Source organism: Lathamus discolor, chromosome 4 (assembly GCF_037157495.1).
Source record: "Lathamus discolor isolate bLatDis1 chromosome 4, bLatDis1.hap1, whole genome shotgun sequence".
In the NCBI taxonomy this organism is placed as follows: Eukaryota; Metazoa; Chordata; class Aves; order Psittaciformes; family Psittacidae; genus Lathamus; species Lathamus discolor.
This window is the reverse complement of record NC_088887.1, coordinates 30937499-30954283: the sequence shown is the minus strand read 5'-3', so window position 1 is coordinate 30954283 and position 16785 is coordinate 30937499. Positions and strand designations below refer to the sequence as shown.

The 16785-nt window shown below is 38.7% G+C and overlaps 1 protein-coding gene across 8 annotated transcripts in view; it reads right to left on the bottom strand.

Annotated features, from left to right (window-relative positions):
- The window catches only part of SON (SON DNA and RNA binding protein), a 43378-nt gene that overhangs the window by 3765 nt on the left and 22828 nt on the right, over positions 1–16785 (bottom strand). For 5 of the 8 annotated variants that reach the window (XR_010612203.1, XR_010612202.1, XR_010612204.1 and 2 more), the window contains exons 7-12: positions 14390–14500; positions 13905–14021; positions 6208–6355; positions 2051–2119; positions 1846–1961; positions 475–613 (exon numbers count right to left, since the gene is read on the bottom strand). Coding sequence is in view for 5 of the 8 variants with exons in the window: in XM_065676858.1 (XP_065532930.1) it covers positions 475–613; positions 1846–1961; positions 2051–2119; positions 6208–6355; positions 13905–14021; positions 14390–14500 (700 nt within the window). In the remaining 3 variants the exon portion in view is untranslated. Of the gene's footprint in view, positions 1–474; positions 614–905; positions 1303–1845; positions 1962–2050; positions 2120–6207; positions 6356–7090; positions 7171–13904; positions 14022–14389; positions 14501–16785 lie in introns of those variants that run through there. The other 3 variants (XM_065676859.1, XM_065676863.1, XM_065676861.1) reach the window with 2 other exon arrangements.

Sequence of the window (16785 nt, the reverse complement as noted above, 5' to 3'; positions counted from 1 at the left end):
AAGAAGGAAAAGCTCTGTACATCCTCTCCCTTGTCAAACTGCCCTAACTCTGGATCAGGCTGTCTCCTTGAGGGCAGAGTACCATTACGGAAAGTGGAAGCCCATGGAATTAATTTGGTAATACTCCAAAGCAACCAGAAGTGACCCTGCAGCCCTAACAGTTACTGGTGATCCTCAGCATACTCTTACACTGCACCCTTCTTCCACAAGTCAACTCGGCAGACACTTGAATTACTGCTTACTGACCAGTGATTAAGATTATGAACTTGTGCTGCTTTTATTGACCAAGTTGGGTACAACAATTTAAGCGTCATTCTATCCCTTCCCTCCCCCCCAAATCCAGTTGTAGATTTGTTAAGAGTTTAAAATTCACATTAACCACAAAATCATACAATCAACATCAGGCAGTGTGTTAATTTGTTTGGAATAGACAACTCCATCATCTCCCTTCTTAGAACATGCAGGGAGAGTCACCTTGACATCGCGAGTCCCACGGGATCCACTGCTGACTTCCTGCCGTCCCTTCGAGTGCATGTCTTCTGCCTAAAGCAAGTACGTCCTGGAGCATGGGCTGCGGGGCCAGCTGCAGTGCACCACCAAGTCCAACCCTGGACTGAACACAGACAGCAAGCACGGTGCTAACACTGTACAACAGGGCTACCACCACATGCTTTCTCGCGGGTCTGCGGCGCTGCCCAGTACCCGTCCAGCAGCACGCACCAGCCTCGACCAACCATGGGTGAGCACATGACTTTCACCAGCTGCCAGCAAAGTAAATGGGTAGCTTTACCGAGACCAGGGAAACTGCAGCATCGTACAAAACAGTATGAAAGTGTTAACATTCCGTATTGAAGAGGAAGCGCATGAGCTTTAAAACAAGGGTTTCAATTACTGATGCCTCCAGAGTCTGTCGTCTGATTTAGTCATTTAAGAAATAATTACATCACTAATGTAAACAATATAAACATACCAAAAACTAAGTATGATTTAAATACATTTTGATGGTACAAAAGAAAAACCTGAAGGTGTCTGTACAGTTTTTACAACGTGGGAATTGCCAATGTATTTACAACATGAAAGGGCAAATACCATTTTTGTGCAGAGTAAAATTATCTGAAATAATGTCAATATAAAAAACAATATCTAGCGGTGTGAGGCACTCCTAAACATGGTGGTATTAACCATGCTTTCCTTTGGTACAAGTCCCATCGCTTGGAGAGCCGCAGTTGCTGCTGTGGCTTTAGCATGCTTCTTGTTAAGGCTGGCAAAAGTAGGCCTGTATTCATTTCCATTGACTCTCACCTGTTTATGGGAAAAGAAAGCATTACAAAGTGCCTCTTAACCACCGCTCTGAGGCAGCGCTTTGCAGCTCCTCCTTTAAGCACCTTCCCTACACAGTCCCTCTTAGGGGTAGTCAAAATCCACCCCTGGTCTGTAAGCATCATCATTTCTGAACACCAACTGCTAACACTGGGTATGATGTGAAAAAGAAAGCTCATGTAAGATAACTGAAGGACAAACCAATCTTGCTCACTGCCTTTACAACAGTAAGGTTCAACACCACACCTGCAAGCGAACAGGAAGAATATGGTACCACATGAGTCAGTAATTTTACTAGGAAGTGGAACAGTGTGTTTCTTGATGGATTTACACGACTAATGAACTTCAGGTCTGATCTGGCCACTGCAGAAACACCATTTAGACATTTCAGCAAAGACACTGCTCAGCAGTCCTCAACCACCCATAAGATGGTTTATATGTTTATATGCAAATAAAACCTAAAACCATGAATTTACATCACCTTTAACAGAAAGACCAACAGCAAACAAAGAAACTCACACGCACCTTAAAGATAAAATGTTTGCGATGATCAGGCCCACTATCATCCACCAACACAAATTCAGGTGGTGACCATCTTCTTTTGTTACAGATCTCCATCAAAGCAGAAACGGGATGTTTACCTTAAAGAGAAAATGTATTTGAAATTTCAGTGCCACTACTGAAGCCATCATTTTAAACGAGATTGCTTTGAGAAAAGCAAGAATCGCACCTGAAAGATCCTTCATCACAACATAATGTCCAGATCTCTTCTGTGCCTTCTCTCCCACAGCAACAAGCCCTAAACAAAACACAATAAAGTTTACATTTCTAATCCTCACCTGACTTCTGTATTACCAGCAGTAAAGCAATAACATGTACTCAGTGAATTCTGAACACCATTCAGTGGTCTTTTCGGAAGTCTTCCAAACCTCCCCTTCATCCAACCTTTTTTTTCCCCCTTCACACTTACTACACGTAACACTCTTCTCAACTGCTCTAGTAAGACTCTGAACAACCCAGGTAGTAGAAAACTCTGAGCAGTCTCATGCAAGTCAGGAAACAGCTGGTTTTCAATGCCCTCTTTGGAGAAACACTGAACAAGAGACAAGTTTCAGAGCACCCTCTCCCCTTCAGTCTTTTTGTGCAACCCAAAAGCCATCCACTACTGGAACAGTTTGTCTCTGACACACTGAGCGGTTGCAGTATTTCCAATGAACAGTAAGAACTGTAACCTAGCACATCCTTTTGCAATATAAGTAACACTGCACCATTCTGATGTGCTCTATTTATCAGTATTCAAATACTTTAAGTGCAAATTCACAGCACAGTTTCCATGCTTTCAACTGCATCTGAATATAAAATAGCAGGAGAGCGTGCAACTGGGCCACAAGACAACACAAAGAGCACAAGTGCCAATGAAAGTCACTGTGAAACACTGAAGTTGAACATTTTTTCTTTTTGAAAGCTTGCAGGAATAAGAAATGAAGTGCAACGATTGCTAAAAACATATCAAACGCCAGTAACCATGCCATGCTCATACAGGGACTCAAGTTTCTTTGCATCTTTACATGCTATTACCTTAAATACCAAAAATACCTTCCCAGGTTTCAGTTTCTCGGACTTTAGTCCTTCAAATACTACTTTGTTTCTTACCTCTATTTGTTTCTGTTCCTGGCTTTGGTGAATAAGGACAGGGAGATACTGCAATTGCTTCCAGTTTCTTCCTGTTCCTTTAGGGTTTTTTGGTTGGCATTTTGATTTGGTTTGCCTTTGAAGAAAATCCTTCTCTCCTTACCAGACTGTCATCCTAATATTCACACAGCTCCCGAGTAAGGGCTTTTCAAGTGGTATGAAACCCTCACAGACAGGTATCACTGAAACAAGGTTTATTTTTCCTCCCCTTACAGAATTTTATATCCAAAGTAACCGAAGATTTCCACCAAAGAAAAAAAAACCTCTTATGTCATTCTCTGATTAATATTGTGTCTCCCTCACTTGCGGTCACTGACACTTGTCTTCTGCATCTTGTCTCTGGTACCTCAAGAGGGACTGTCAAAAAAGCAGTGGACTCCGCCAAGCCCCGCTGACAGACCAAGGTTCTTTGAACCCAGACAACCAGCAATTTACTGGCTGATACCAAAGCTCAAGGAGGGTTTGGCTCAATGCTGCCTGTGACAGAACTACAGATCTTGCTCAGTGCCTGGGAAAAGCAGGGTCTAAGCAAAAGCTATGACAAAGGCAGATGGACAACATTTTGGTTTGTGTCCTAGTGCAGCCTACTGAGTAACTGAGCAAACTGCTTGGTCCTGCATCTAGGAATAGTATTTTATTTGGGGATGAGTTCTAAAAACGTGACAAAACATTCCTTACAAAACAAAACCAGGATACTTAATGTAACAGACAGATTCCTTCTAAAAATTCCTGATTTGTCTTTAAACCTCTACAAAAAAAACTTAAAAAAAAATACTATTTGTATACATTTAAGCATCAAAAAACCCTGAGGTTTGAAGAAGCTTTTCACCTACTCAACACAAATGTACAATCACTGTTCAGCTGCTTCTTTGTAATGCATGAAACATGCAGCCTCTTCACAGTGCGAACTGCCTCCCTGTATTACAAGCTTGGTTGGCTCAACATTAAAGATACTTCTTTATCAACACAGAACATGTTTAGAATTTTTTATTTTGGTGGAAATCATCAGATTAGGTTGCACACATGATGATAATCAAGTAGTTAAAAACAGTTAAATTTGAGCAAAGCACAGCCATCACTAAGGTTATCTGTATTTTCAGACAGAGCTATCACAGGCAAGGAAGAGGCATCCTTTAACTCCACTATATGTTTTTAATTGTTACTGAAGACTGAATGTTCTGAAGAAGAAAGAGCAAACTACCTGTTACACAATGCCCAGCACAACAAGGACCTGACCTGTCTCAGGCCATAGGGCTTGGTGTCTGAAACTTTGGTAACAAATTCTGAAGGCACTAAGGAAATTTGTATTGGGAACAACATGAGGATGCTGGGACACACTTCTCTAACTGGAAACTTGAGCTGCAACATGAGCTGCGCCTCACCAAAAATGTTTTTAATGTTCAAAACATTCACAGGTTGTACAGCAAAACTGCCTCTTTCATGTGAGGAGCAAGCGACATGATGGAACAGAGCTAACCCTTCCCTCCTCACCACAAAAATCCACCACCATGTTACACAGGCTGTTTGAGAAAATAATACTGACACTGTTCTCAGTTTCTTCTCTTCGACTGCTATAAATCAAGCTAAGTTGAAGGAACTCTTGCCAGCACCGAGAACTTTCCAAGACAACATCTACAAAGACGACAGTAGCTAAGTAACAGTAACAAAATACTTGTCAAAAATGATTTTCTTGGCAACCACTCTGTCACCAGGTTACCTTTTTTTCCCCTTCTTTAAACAGAGAGGTTGCACAGAAGAAAACCAGCTGAAAAGTGAAGTCCGTATTACTGTGTTCAGTACTTTGAGACTGTTGCACTTCTCCATTTATAAAAGTCACATTACGCTGCTAGAAGGTCTTTAGGATTTAGAAAGCAATGAATATTTTCACAACATAGGCCTTCCTCATTTTCCACCTCTCTGTGCTTAATATTTCAATGTTTAAACTGTATTTTCATTGCTAGCTGTCACCTGAGCAGTACTGAACTACCTCTGTATTAAGAACTATCCTGTTGACACCTAAAGATTCCTCCAACAGCATCTCCGCAAACAAACTTCACAACATTTGCATTTATACGCTTTGTTTTCTTCCAAGCTCAATCATGAGTATTGATAATGCTAACATAAATCCGTAATTCAACGTATTTTCATGCTTTGATATTAGATGTGATCTAGTCAAAATATTAAGAGTTTCCCAGTTGAAAAAAACAAATATATGTTAGGACAACAAGAGACAGAACATGTTTTCCTGCAGTGTTGTTAATTTTGCTAACATGACTAATAAATCTTGAAATTTTGCTAAAATTATGAATCTGGCATTTCAAATGGTTGCAACTTGTATTGCTGATGAAAAATTTCCAAAAACATTCACTCTGAAAAGAGAGCTCTTGCTGAATGTGCTGGCAAGATGGCCAGCCATACAAACCACGCCGCCCCGGCCTCAGGAGCAGCATGCTGCCTGCGATTAAAAGGAGAGCTCTCTTACATCAAATGAAACAAGTGCAACAGTTCTCCACTTGTGCCCGTGAACTTTTGATAAAGAAGAGAAGCAGAAAAGACTGCTTAAAAAAAATAACCTTTGGAAACAATCAGGCCAACATCACTGGAGTTGAGCAGTTTCCTGCAACAGGATCAAATAAGGAGATGGAAAAGCAAAGAGAGCAGACGGACAAAAAAGGCAACAGAATCCCTTTGAAAGACCTAAAAACATCAGTGTGAGTCTGTTCCTGTCAGGACTTCAGCTGAAAGGCAGCAGCAAACCCAGCTCTGTAAGTCGCATCTCTGTCCTCCACCCCAGTTTTAAACTGATCTAGTCAATCTTCTATCCAGCCCCATTTCTGCTTGAGCCACTTCCTCTAGACCAACCACAATGGCTTTTCCAGTTTCCCTGTCCCATGCCTTCTCCACGCATCCAACTGAAGCACATCCCTAATTTACTGAGAATCACTTTCAAAACGGAGGGTGATGGTTAGGGAAAAGTTAAAGAACATCTGGAAGAGTCCACAAGCATAAGGACAAAGCCTATATATATAATCCAGGGCATGAAAACCTCGTACCAAAATCACCTACACCATTCTGTTAGTTTTTCCAATGGTGCTGTACCCAGAAAAGGGCTACTACTTCAAAGTTATTTTTGCCCGTCTCCAAAACTGACATAAGAAGTTTATACTGCCAAAAGACACGTAAAGAAGAGCTTACCTTTCCGATCTGTTTTAAAGTCCACCATAATTGGCTCAACGCTGCCTTCCTTGTTTTTCCCAAGCCCTTCTCCTTCTCTCCAGCCCATTTTTCTCATCAGTTGAGCTCCCATTCCTCCAGTTACAGGGGCTGCTCTTAAGAACTGATCCTATCCAGAAAAATAAAAGTAAAACAAGTCCTAAAGTTAGCACTGGGGTTTTAAAACCTACAGGGAAGCTTCCAAAAAAATGTTTCTAACAACCTTTCACAGACTCAATTAAAAAAAAACATAGACCTTAGCTTTATATACAGTAACATTTGGCAGCAACCAGAATTCACGCAGACACACGAGACACAAATCAATATTTGCAAAAAAGAACAACTTAAAATTCTAATGTGATCCAAAAGTGGCAAGTGACCCTCTGCAGACATAGGTATTTAATAAAATGATAACCGTCCAGTTTTAAACACGCTACTTTGGTTCCAATGCATCTCTTCTCATCTCGTGAAAGGAGGCAGTGTTAACTGTTTAACTGGCAACATGCGTGCCAAGTGTACCTAGTTACTGAACAAAATACAAGCACATTTAGTAATGACATTCACAGAGTGTTTAGGCGTATTTTAAATATATATCTATATATAAAAAAAAGGTTCCCCATTTTATTATACAGCAGTTGCACATTCAAGTTCTACTCTGAAAATCCACATGAAACATACAGGTTTTTATCTTCTTTTTTTTTTAAAGGCGCTTAGCCACACAGTTTAGCATCAGTAGAGAAGTCTTCACATTCTTTCAAATCATCATTTACATAATAGCTGTTAAATGGTGAAAGCTTATAAACAGAAATCTTAAAAATCTGTTTTGATGTAAAGAACTTTAAAAACTCCTTAAATGTTTACGTACCTAGGCCTCGATGGCCGCAGTGTTGTGAATAGTAGGGCTGGCATTGACCGTGGCAAGAAGGCAGCTACAAGGATTTGACCCTGAAACAAGTTTCCATATAGAGGGGTGAAAGTTCACAGGTTATTCTGTGAACTATCAACTCTCTTCTGCCCCCCCCGCTGACCCAAGTAAGTAAGTCAATCATTTCCATCACAGCAAAAAATTGCTTGCCTTAAAATATACAAGTTTACACACTGGCACTGATAAGTCCATCCGTTATTTCGCATAGTAGGTTAGAGGATACAATGCCTAGTATCTTTGTGAAAATGTTACTTACTATCAAAGCAAATTAATAGAACATTGTTTGGGGTTTTTCTTCTTCATTTTGAGTTGTGCTTGCAAAAGTAAGCATTTCCCAGGTTTGGACACCGGACTGATAGGTTCTTGGTTTTGGTATGTACAAAAAGAAAACCAGAAGTCTTACTTTTGCAGAGACTGAAGATATCAAGGGGATTTCAAATTGGCAACTGACACACACTGAAGCATGTGTGTAATCCCCATGGTGTTAAAAATTTTTCAAAAATAATAATAATTGTGGAAGATTGTGGCAGAACTTCTCCAAATATTTCCCTATTAAACAGTAAACACCTAGCAATCATGCAACTGGATGCTGCATTTAACAAAAGGGTCTGATGGAAAAGTAGAGAGGCTACATGCACCTCTCCAGTTCAACTTCTTTTCTGATTGGTGCAGACCATGCAGTGTGTGTGCATACAAAATCAGTTTCTTCGATATGAACTGCCTCAATCTATATACCTAGAATGGCTTTTATTACTTACTTCCATTTTCATCCTCCCCTCTCTTTTCCAGGAACCTCTCATAAGAAAATGGCAACCTTGCCGAGAATGATACAAACCCCAGTCAATGTCACCCTGGGTTCCGATTCCTCTTTTGTACCTGCTTTGCAATGATAGAATTTTCAATATAAACATCTGTTTCATTACCACCAGCGTGTATTCAGTTCACAAATGATAAAATTGCCATTTCTGGATGAGGTCATTTTCACGTTATACAGCTTTCTCATCAAACCTATAAATGTACTAACAGTACATTTAGTAGTTGCGTAGAAAAGAAAGACCAGAGCCTAAATATTGCTATTCTTAGTTAAAAATCAAAGCCCTGAGTTCCTACATAGGAACTACCAGAGCCCGAATAAAATTCCGAATCCTGGAATAAAAAGTCTTCTAAATCCCAAAACGTAGTTTATTAAAAACACCTCTTCTAATGTGTGAATTCAGAGCCCTATCTGGTAACTTCAGCAGGAACTTTTCACACTATGCTGAGTCTTAAACATGTATGATAGAAGCAAGACAACAAGGAATTAGAACTGAAAGACTTGTTTCAGTACAGAATAGCTGTACTTGTACATCACACTAGAAGGCTAAATGAAATAATTCTCCTAAATGAGAGGAGCCAGAAGCCCACTTTGATTCAGCTTACTGAAGAAGCAAAGAAGGCTTGCAGCAGGAGGAAAGTGTTCTTTCAGTTTTGGTTTGGTTTCAAATAATAAACTGAACATAAACCTCTAATGTCACCTGTACAATTATATTCTCTTTAACTAAATGCAGTGACAGATAACTTCCCTCAGCCCATGATTTAACAGAGTATGGGTACAACTAGAGCTGTGTTTGTAAGTCATTTGAAAATGTAAAAATTGCAGTAGAAATGTTAACAGGAGCTGGAAGAAGATCTAAATTTCAATTCAGTTTAAAAAATTACAAAACTCTTTTAACAGCTCCATACCCTTGCAGATCTGGCCAGGAGGAGGATATCAAATTGAAGAATATCTAATACAATAAACCCCAAAACAACAAAATAAAAATAAAAGTTTACAAAATAATTGTTCTCTTTCATTCACTAATCTCAATTTGAGTACATCTGCATGAAAATTCAGTACCACTCCTCTCATCTTTTTATCTCTATCTAAACTCCATGGAAGGTCAGCCAAATAGAGCACACTTCCATTCTGCCAGTAGATGGAGACAACCAATAAACCACATTCTTGTGTCAACACTTGCTTTAAAAAGAAGGCTACACAGTAAAACCTGATCACTTTAAGAGGGTTTTTTAGCAATTTAAAAACTATTCCTCTTTTAAAGCTATGCTAAAGCAACACATTCTGGGGGACAGGAATGCCTGAATTAGCATTTAAGGGCTTACACAAGCAAAGCCACACACACACACACACACAAATAAAAAAAATCACACCTGAAAGATGACTTTACACTTTTTTTTTCCTGAAACACAATGCAAGTTGGACAGTGGCCATCATTTAATTGCAACAGCTGTCTCTGGGAAAAGGGTAGTACACAGCACTGAACTAAACAATCCATAAAACAGCACCCACAGCAACCAAAATATGAAAGCCATAATTGAGAGATCTTAAAATACATCATCAATTTCTCCTCTGTGAAAAGAAAATACCCGTTCCTTCTCACACTGCTGACATGCACTAAATTATAAGTTGTGTCATAAGGCTTATTTCTTTTGGGCAATAGTTCATTAAGCAGAAGACAACAAAGCCTTAAAGGCACTTGGTGGACAGTTTCAGCTATAGTATAATGGGCTGTCTTAAAGATTATTTTAAGACTAACTGAGAAATTCCTCTAAGCCAAGCACCAGAACAAGCATCTATCCTTGGCAAAACATTTGCAAAGTAGCTGAATCTTCCATTAAATAAACTGGCACTTTTAGGACAGCCACATTCCTTCCCCAGTAGAACAGGAAGAATACCTTTCTGAAGGATGCTATCAGATGCCTTACAAGAACTACACTCCTGAAATCCTGAAGCAATCAGCTTCAGGATTTCTGTTCGCAGCTTTTGCATACAGTCAGTAGAAAGCAAGCTGAGGATAATGGGTAAAAAAAATCCCAAAACATTTTTGAGGGTTGAACAGGAAGCCAGCCCAATATATTTAACACAGTTGACTGGCCTTGCCACATGGCCTTCATTTCCAATGAAAGCTCATGGTGTCATTTAAGGCAATAGGAATACAAGTGGCCTTGTGAGAAGGTCAGCAGTCCTTCTGCAAGTGACAATCACAAGACTTAGTTTTACATCCATCTTTAGCATGAGTTAGCTCATCTGCTGTAACCATGGAAGAATGGAAGAATGCTTTAACTTTTCATAACTTTAGCTACACAGAGTATTCTAATGGTCATAGTAGAACTGCGTGCCATGCTTTAGCCCAACTGAGTGAAACAGATCTTGGGCACTACCCTGTGTACATAAAACACTGCAGAAACCTTGGTTGGGGATAAAGTTCAGGTGGGAGAATTAAGCTGATAAATCCAGAAACAAGTGGGGAAGTTTGGGAAAGTCTGAGTAAGTAGACCTCAACAGAATTTGCCTGGAAAAGGTATGTGACCCCTTCCTCTGATTTAGCATTCATTCAGCAGCAGTGTATTTGTAAGAAAACATCAAAGAAATGCAAAAAAACAAGAAGCAACCTCCAGAATAAGTCAGTCATATTTGTGAACTGATTACACCAATGACAATAAACTGAAACAGAAGCCACTTTTCAAAAGAAAAATACTGTTCATAAATCTGCTTTCATTATACAAGAAACCTAACAACATATTATTCCTTTTTAAGTAATGCTCAGAACCCTGCACATGAACATCATGAATTAACACATAACTCAGAAAAACAAACCATACTCCGAATTGGTGTGCCGATCACTCAAGTATGCCACGTTAACCACTTTGGTAACTAATTCTCTCAGAACTTTATTTGAGATTGAACTGGAATTGCAAGCATATTTTGGTTTGAGTACATATTACCTTCTCCAAAGTTATTTTTAAACAACCAAAAGTAGCCGAAATCCACGAAATGCAAAGTGAAGACAGCGCTTATCAAAACAAGTTCCCCAAGTACTTTAGTTTTTCTCCCCTCCTGACACTGCTCTTCTGCTATATCTATCTAGTTTTGCAATTATCTGTCAAGCACAATGTCTGTACATGTTCTTTGTTTAAAGATACACAAATAGCAAGCTGACACGGGCTCTGTTTTTTCTGAACAGTGCAGGCCCACATGTCCCCTTATGGCAATTGCTTATGACAGACAATCTCTCAAGCAAAATGCTTTCAGTAAACAACATCTTCATCAGAAACATGCATTAATTTACACACACAACATAGAATCACAGAATGATCTGGGTTGGATGGGACTTTATAGCTCACCTGATTCCAACCCCCTACCATGGGCAGGGACACCTTCCACTAGACCAGGTTGCTCAAAGCCCCATCCAGCTTGGCATTGAACACTGCCAGGGATAGGGCAGCCACAGCTTCTCTGGGCAACCTGTGCCAGTGTCTCACCACCCTCAGAGGAAAGAATTTCTTCCCAATATCTAATCTAAAACTACCCTCTTTCAGTTTAAGTCCATTCCCATCATAAAAACATACCTAACAAACTCCACAGCCCTACTAGCAGGTGAAAAATTAAAAAACACTAGTTTCTTCGGTTTTGGTTTTTGAGGTCTTTTTTTAAATGATAAAATGCATTTTCTTAGGACAAAAAAAAAAAAAAAAAAGAAAGGGAGTACAAATCTGACTTCCCAGTGCTACACTGCATAATTACCAAGAAGTAAGTTACAGAACGTCAAATGCCTAAGTAAAATGCAACCTGTACTTTGCATTTCATGGTTGGTTTGCACTCATGACACTGAGAAAGATAACATGCATTCATAACCCATTATCCCTACTTCACTTTATTCTGTGAAATCATTCTCTAACCATAGGTCATATGCCCACATTAAATTCATCGAACCTAAGTTTTGTGAAGGCTGTCACAGGACCCACCATTCCTAAAAACACAGGTTGAGTCTTGTGCAGCCCCTAACACGCAGAGGGTGCATGACTTAACTACTTGTCATCTCATGAGTTTGATGGCAATGTGTGTGCAAATATGGAACCTGGAAAGAGCAAAAGAAGTCAAGCTGAGGAATGCCAGAGCAGGAAAGAGGAGTGAGTCCTTATCTTCTTCACCCAACTCTTCTTGTTTCCAGTAGCAGCCTCCTTTCTGACAAACCACGATGCTTGCTAGGGAGGACGCCTACTACTGCAAACCACTACAGTCTTACAGCTATGGGAACAACAGAAGTCTTTCTGCTTGTTCACTCTTATTTCTAGATACAACAAAATGTTCCAGTATGCTTCTGCTCCTCACAGCAGTCGTGCCCACAAGCCAGAGACCAGAGTCTTCTCTCACTCTCTCTCTATAAAGCATTTTGTTGGGTTTTTGGTTTGGGTTTGTTTGGGGTTTTTGTTCAGTTCACTGGTTTTATTTTGATTTTATTTTTAAAGCCAATCACAGAGTGAAAAGTTAGAAAACCGAGGGAAAACTCACTTGCCTCTTCCACTTACTTTTTGTTAGTGGACACTCTTGTTACTGTAAGGCACAGAAGACCACCACAGAAACTCAAAGAATGAAAACAGGATGAGGAGGCTTGGGAAAATGATCAGAGATGCTCCCTTTCTGTTGCCTTGGGAACCCACTCAAGGTACTGCAGAAAGGGAGAACCCTCACACGCTTGCTGATCTCTTTCACAAGCCTCATGGTGAAAAAGCTCTTTTCTCACCAACACATCCCTGCTGAGTGCTTTATATTTCTAAGTTCCTCTGCAAGGGACAATTATTGTAATCAAAGCCAACATTTGGTTACAATCTCAAAAGTTAATAATTGTTAAAATAAGACTTTGTCACATATGCTCTGTATTAATACTGAGAAAACTCAAAAGATTCGATCTAGCAAGTAACTTGGATCCCTGTGTTGCCTGGCTCTCTGTACTGCTTGGCTATATAAAGTGGAAAAATAAGTTACTGAATCTTGGTAAAAATATTCCTATTTTTAGGATGTTGTAACTCCAGACTTTTGTGTTCAGTTTACACCAAGTTTTATGGAAAATTCTGTCTAAGCCTCAAACCTAACCTACCAGTTTTGAGGGTTGTCTTAACACTGCATTCTGGAAGGACAAGCAGATACAACATATACTCAACTACGTAACAGCAGTCAATCTTGCAAGTAATCTTGTTCTTTTTGCCTGAAAGGTAGACAGGGCTTGAATTCCTCAGTTCTACTTCTTGAGAGAGAACCAGTTTGGTATTCATTTTCAAAGATGAAGCATGAATTATTAAACTTATAAAACACATGTATGTATGACGCACCACGCCCCAAAAATATGCCACTATTACTCTGCAGTTAGAGGTAACTATTTCACTGTAGGGTGACATTAAACTTATTAACCAAACTGCAACTGTTACTTCAATACTTTGAATCTTTGGGTCCCAGAAAAACCTGGTGATACAAACAGAGGCAAAGTAGCCATCAGGTAAAACCAAGTCAAACAATATGTCAGTTTGGTACTTAGCTCACTGAAGTTGATGCCAAAACATCACCGACTTCAGTAACATCAGGATCAAACCTTGCCTGATCTGTCCCAATCCTGTAAAAGTAGTGATGGACCTACCACTGCAACCATAACGTTATTATAAATGTCATTTCAGTGTAAGGTAAGAGTATGTATGAACCAATCTGACTCAAATACCAGACACACACCTTATTGAAGTACCCTATGTCATGAACAATACCTTAATGCACAACAAAAGAGACACAGCAGCAGCATGTATCTGTATCAAACACAATGATTTAACTCAACCTGTTATATTTGACACATGCATTACCATAGGTTTTTAAGGCACATTTCGTGCATTTTCCGATACTTCTACTATTTAAAATATGATAGTTAGACAAGTATGTCTGCATAACTTCTACCTTTCTAATCCATGCTTGGGGACCACTGTTGGTCAGCTCATCCGAGGACAGTATCTGTGCTCCAGTACTTCCTGTGAACTGGCCAGGTATGGAGTTTGATTGAGCCCAGGCATCAATCTACAAAATAAAAATCAAATGTAAGACCAAAATAAAAATTTGCACACTTTTGCTTTGCAGTTCTCTGTTGCTTCTTATTTTCGTAATGATTCTTCACTTATGTTTAGTGCTCACTCATTTGCAAGCAGACATTCTAAAAAGCTGAGCATCTTTATACGTTAACCCAAAAGCCCAGACTCTGTCTAGCAAGTGGTTTCCTTATCTTCAAAATCATTGCTATGATGTGCAAAATAAAGACAGAATTTTTAACCACATGCTGATAAAATGAGCTTCCAAAAGCCTGTACTTAAATGCATAAGAAAAACTGGTATGAGGGGTTAACATTTACTTTAAGTACATCAAAACGCTGATGAAAATTTGCAACATACCTGTTCCTGTGCACGATTTAACATGCACATGGCCTCTAAATCAAATGTGTTTTCATTAAGCCTTTTCTGAGCTATTGCTCGATCATTCATAGCTGTAGTTATGTCCACGCCCTAGGAAGAAAAACATTACTTTTAAAAATACATCAGACCACAGTAATATCCATTTGATCTGGAAAAAGCTGTTGTAGAACAAACGCTACAAAGTTGTTTTACACATTGAGTATTCGGTTTCACTATAAATAGGCAATGAGAAAAAAAAAATGCTGGGACTACTTGGTATGTACACAGAATATAGGCTTTCATAAACCAATACAAAATCTGAAGTTAAAGTGTAACAACCTGATAATTTAATATCATCTGTACATACAAAATATTGTAATTATTTTTAAAGAACCACTCTGGTCACAGAAAGTTCTGGTGTGTACTGTTTTATGTTCAACAGAATCTTATTAATCAACAAAACTAAATGCAATTTAGCTAAGAATTTAAAGAAAAAAGCCAACATACAGAGCTGATTACATGAGCAACCTTCTATTAAGTCACACTAAAACTTCAGGTTATGTATAAAATAATTACAGCAAGAATCAGATGTACTCCATGAACTCAGCTTTACTATTTCAAATCTTAATCTTCAGCCTGAAACAAACTTGTATAAATATAAAACCAGACTGGTAGCTCATAAAACTGACTGTTTCATAAAGGATTATTTAGATCTCTATTGCTGAACTAGAATAATATAAAAAAACCCCACACAAACAAAAAAAAAACCCCATATTTAAAAGAAAAACATATTTGAAACTATCCTGCACATACTAATCAGAATCATTTTGGTAAAAATATGGAGCAAACGGAGAAGCTGAATGCAAAAGTACTCTATATGCAAAGCAATCAAGAGAAATACAAAACATTTGGGAATATAAAGATGTAACAAGTTCTGACTCTTTTTGTAAAGTTACTTGTGCCTTGTTCTTCAGATCATGTGCATTTTATGGATCATTCTACCTTGGAAGGAGAAAAAGAACAGTGCTCAGAGACAAAATTTCTTTGGAGGTGAGCACATGCAGGAGATTGAAAGGGCTGGAACCATTTGAAGCACAGAAGAAACCAAATAATCAAAACAGCATGTGGCATATAGACATAAAGTAATAGTTTCATTTTTTTTTTGTTTACTTTACAAAGTACTTCTGTCCTTTGTTAGTCGCTATCTCATAACCTTAGCTTCTCACACATTATACAAGAATAAAGGGCCAGTAGAAGAAACTGAAACTAATTTAAATTAGTTAAAATAGTTAAAATCGACTCTGCTGAACAGGAAAATACAGTCAAGCCACAAAATCTCTGTCACAGGGACCAGGTCAAAAATTTAGCAAATGTTGAAGAACAGTAAGACAAACACAAATGTCTAAAACTGCATAAAACAGTAACTGGTTTTGTACTCTATTATATCTTATTTAAGGGGATTTTTTTTACTGTCTGGAATAAACAGTATTTCTGTTGGGAAGATCACTGCTGAAACATCTGGCACTGACCAAGGCAGATTTAAAATCCCAGAAGTCCTCCGTGTCTATGAAACTGACTTTAGTGTTTATTTGTTGTCCAAGCTGACAAAAACACAGATCATAAACAAGGCACAAGAAGAATTAAAAGATCTTCTAACCATCACCAAACATGACAGTCATGTATGTAAAAGAATGCCTGTTTAAAATATATGCTTTCTTGAGTTAATAAGTTTCCCTTACATACTTAAAAGTAATTCTGTAATGTTTTGCTTGTGAAACTGGTTCAGGAGATAATAAAAGTTATTCTACTCACCAAAAGCTTCAATCCAGCAATACACATAGGCATGCAAGTAGTCCACTGAAACCACATTGGGACCACTCACATACTTAAACATACATGTGTACTTTAGTGCTTTACCGGACTGGGGCCTATTAGTAGATACCCTGGTTAGTTAGATTTCCCATACACTTTCCCCACATGGTCAGTCACCATTTTGGAGACCATCATGGCTTTGTATTATGTCAAGACACTCGATGGCAGCTTTGGATCTTGAAAAAAAATCTCTGCTTGAAGTATGAAAAGTTGTTATTATTTAGTCAAGTAAAACAGTTTCAAGTTCAGCATGCTATTCTCCGTAAGAGTTCTGCCTTTCCAATCCTGATTTTTAATACCATTTTGCCCACAGACACACATCACAAATATTGAAGCAAGAAGGAAGAGACTGACAATAGAAAGCAGGCACTTTTTACATACTTCACAGGTCCAATGATACACCAAATGCATTTACTGCATTTTTAGATCACAATGGCTTCTCTGCGTTATAGTCGCCTGGGTACACTAAACTTAAATACAACGCTTCAGCTCTATAACTTTCACTTTCAAGTATAGCTGCTTTC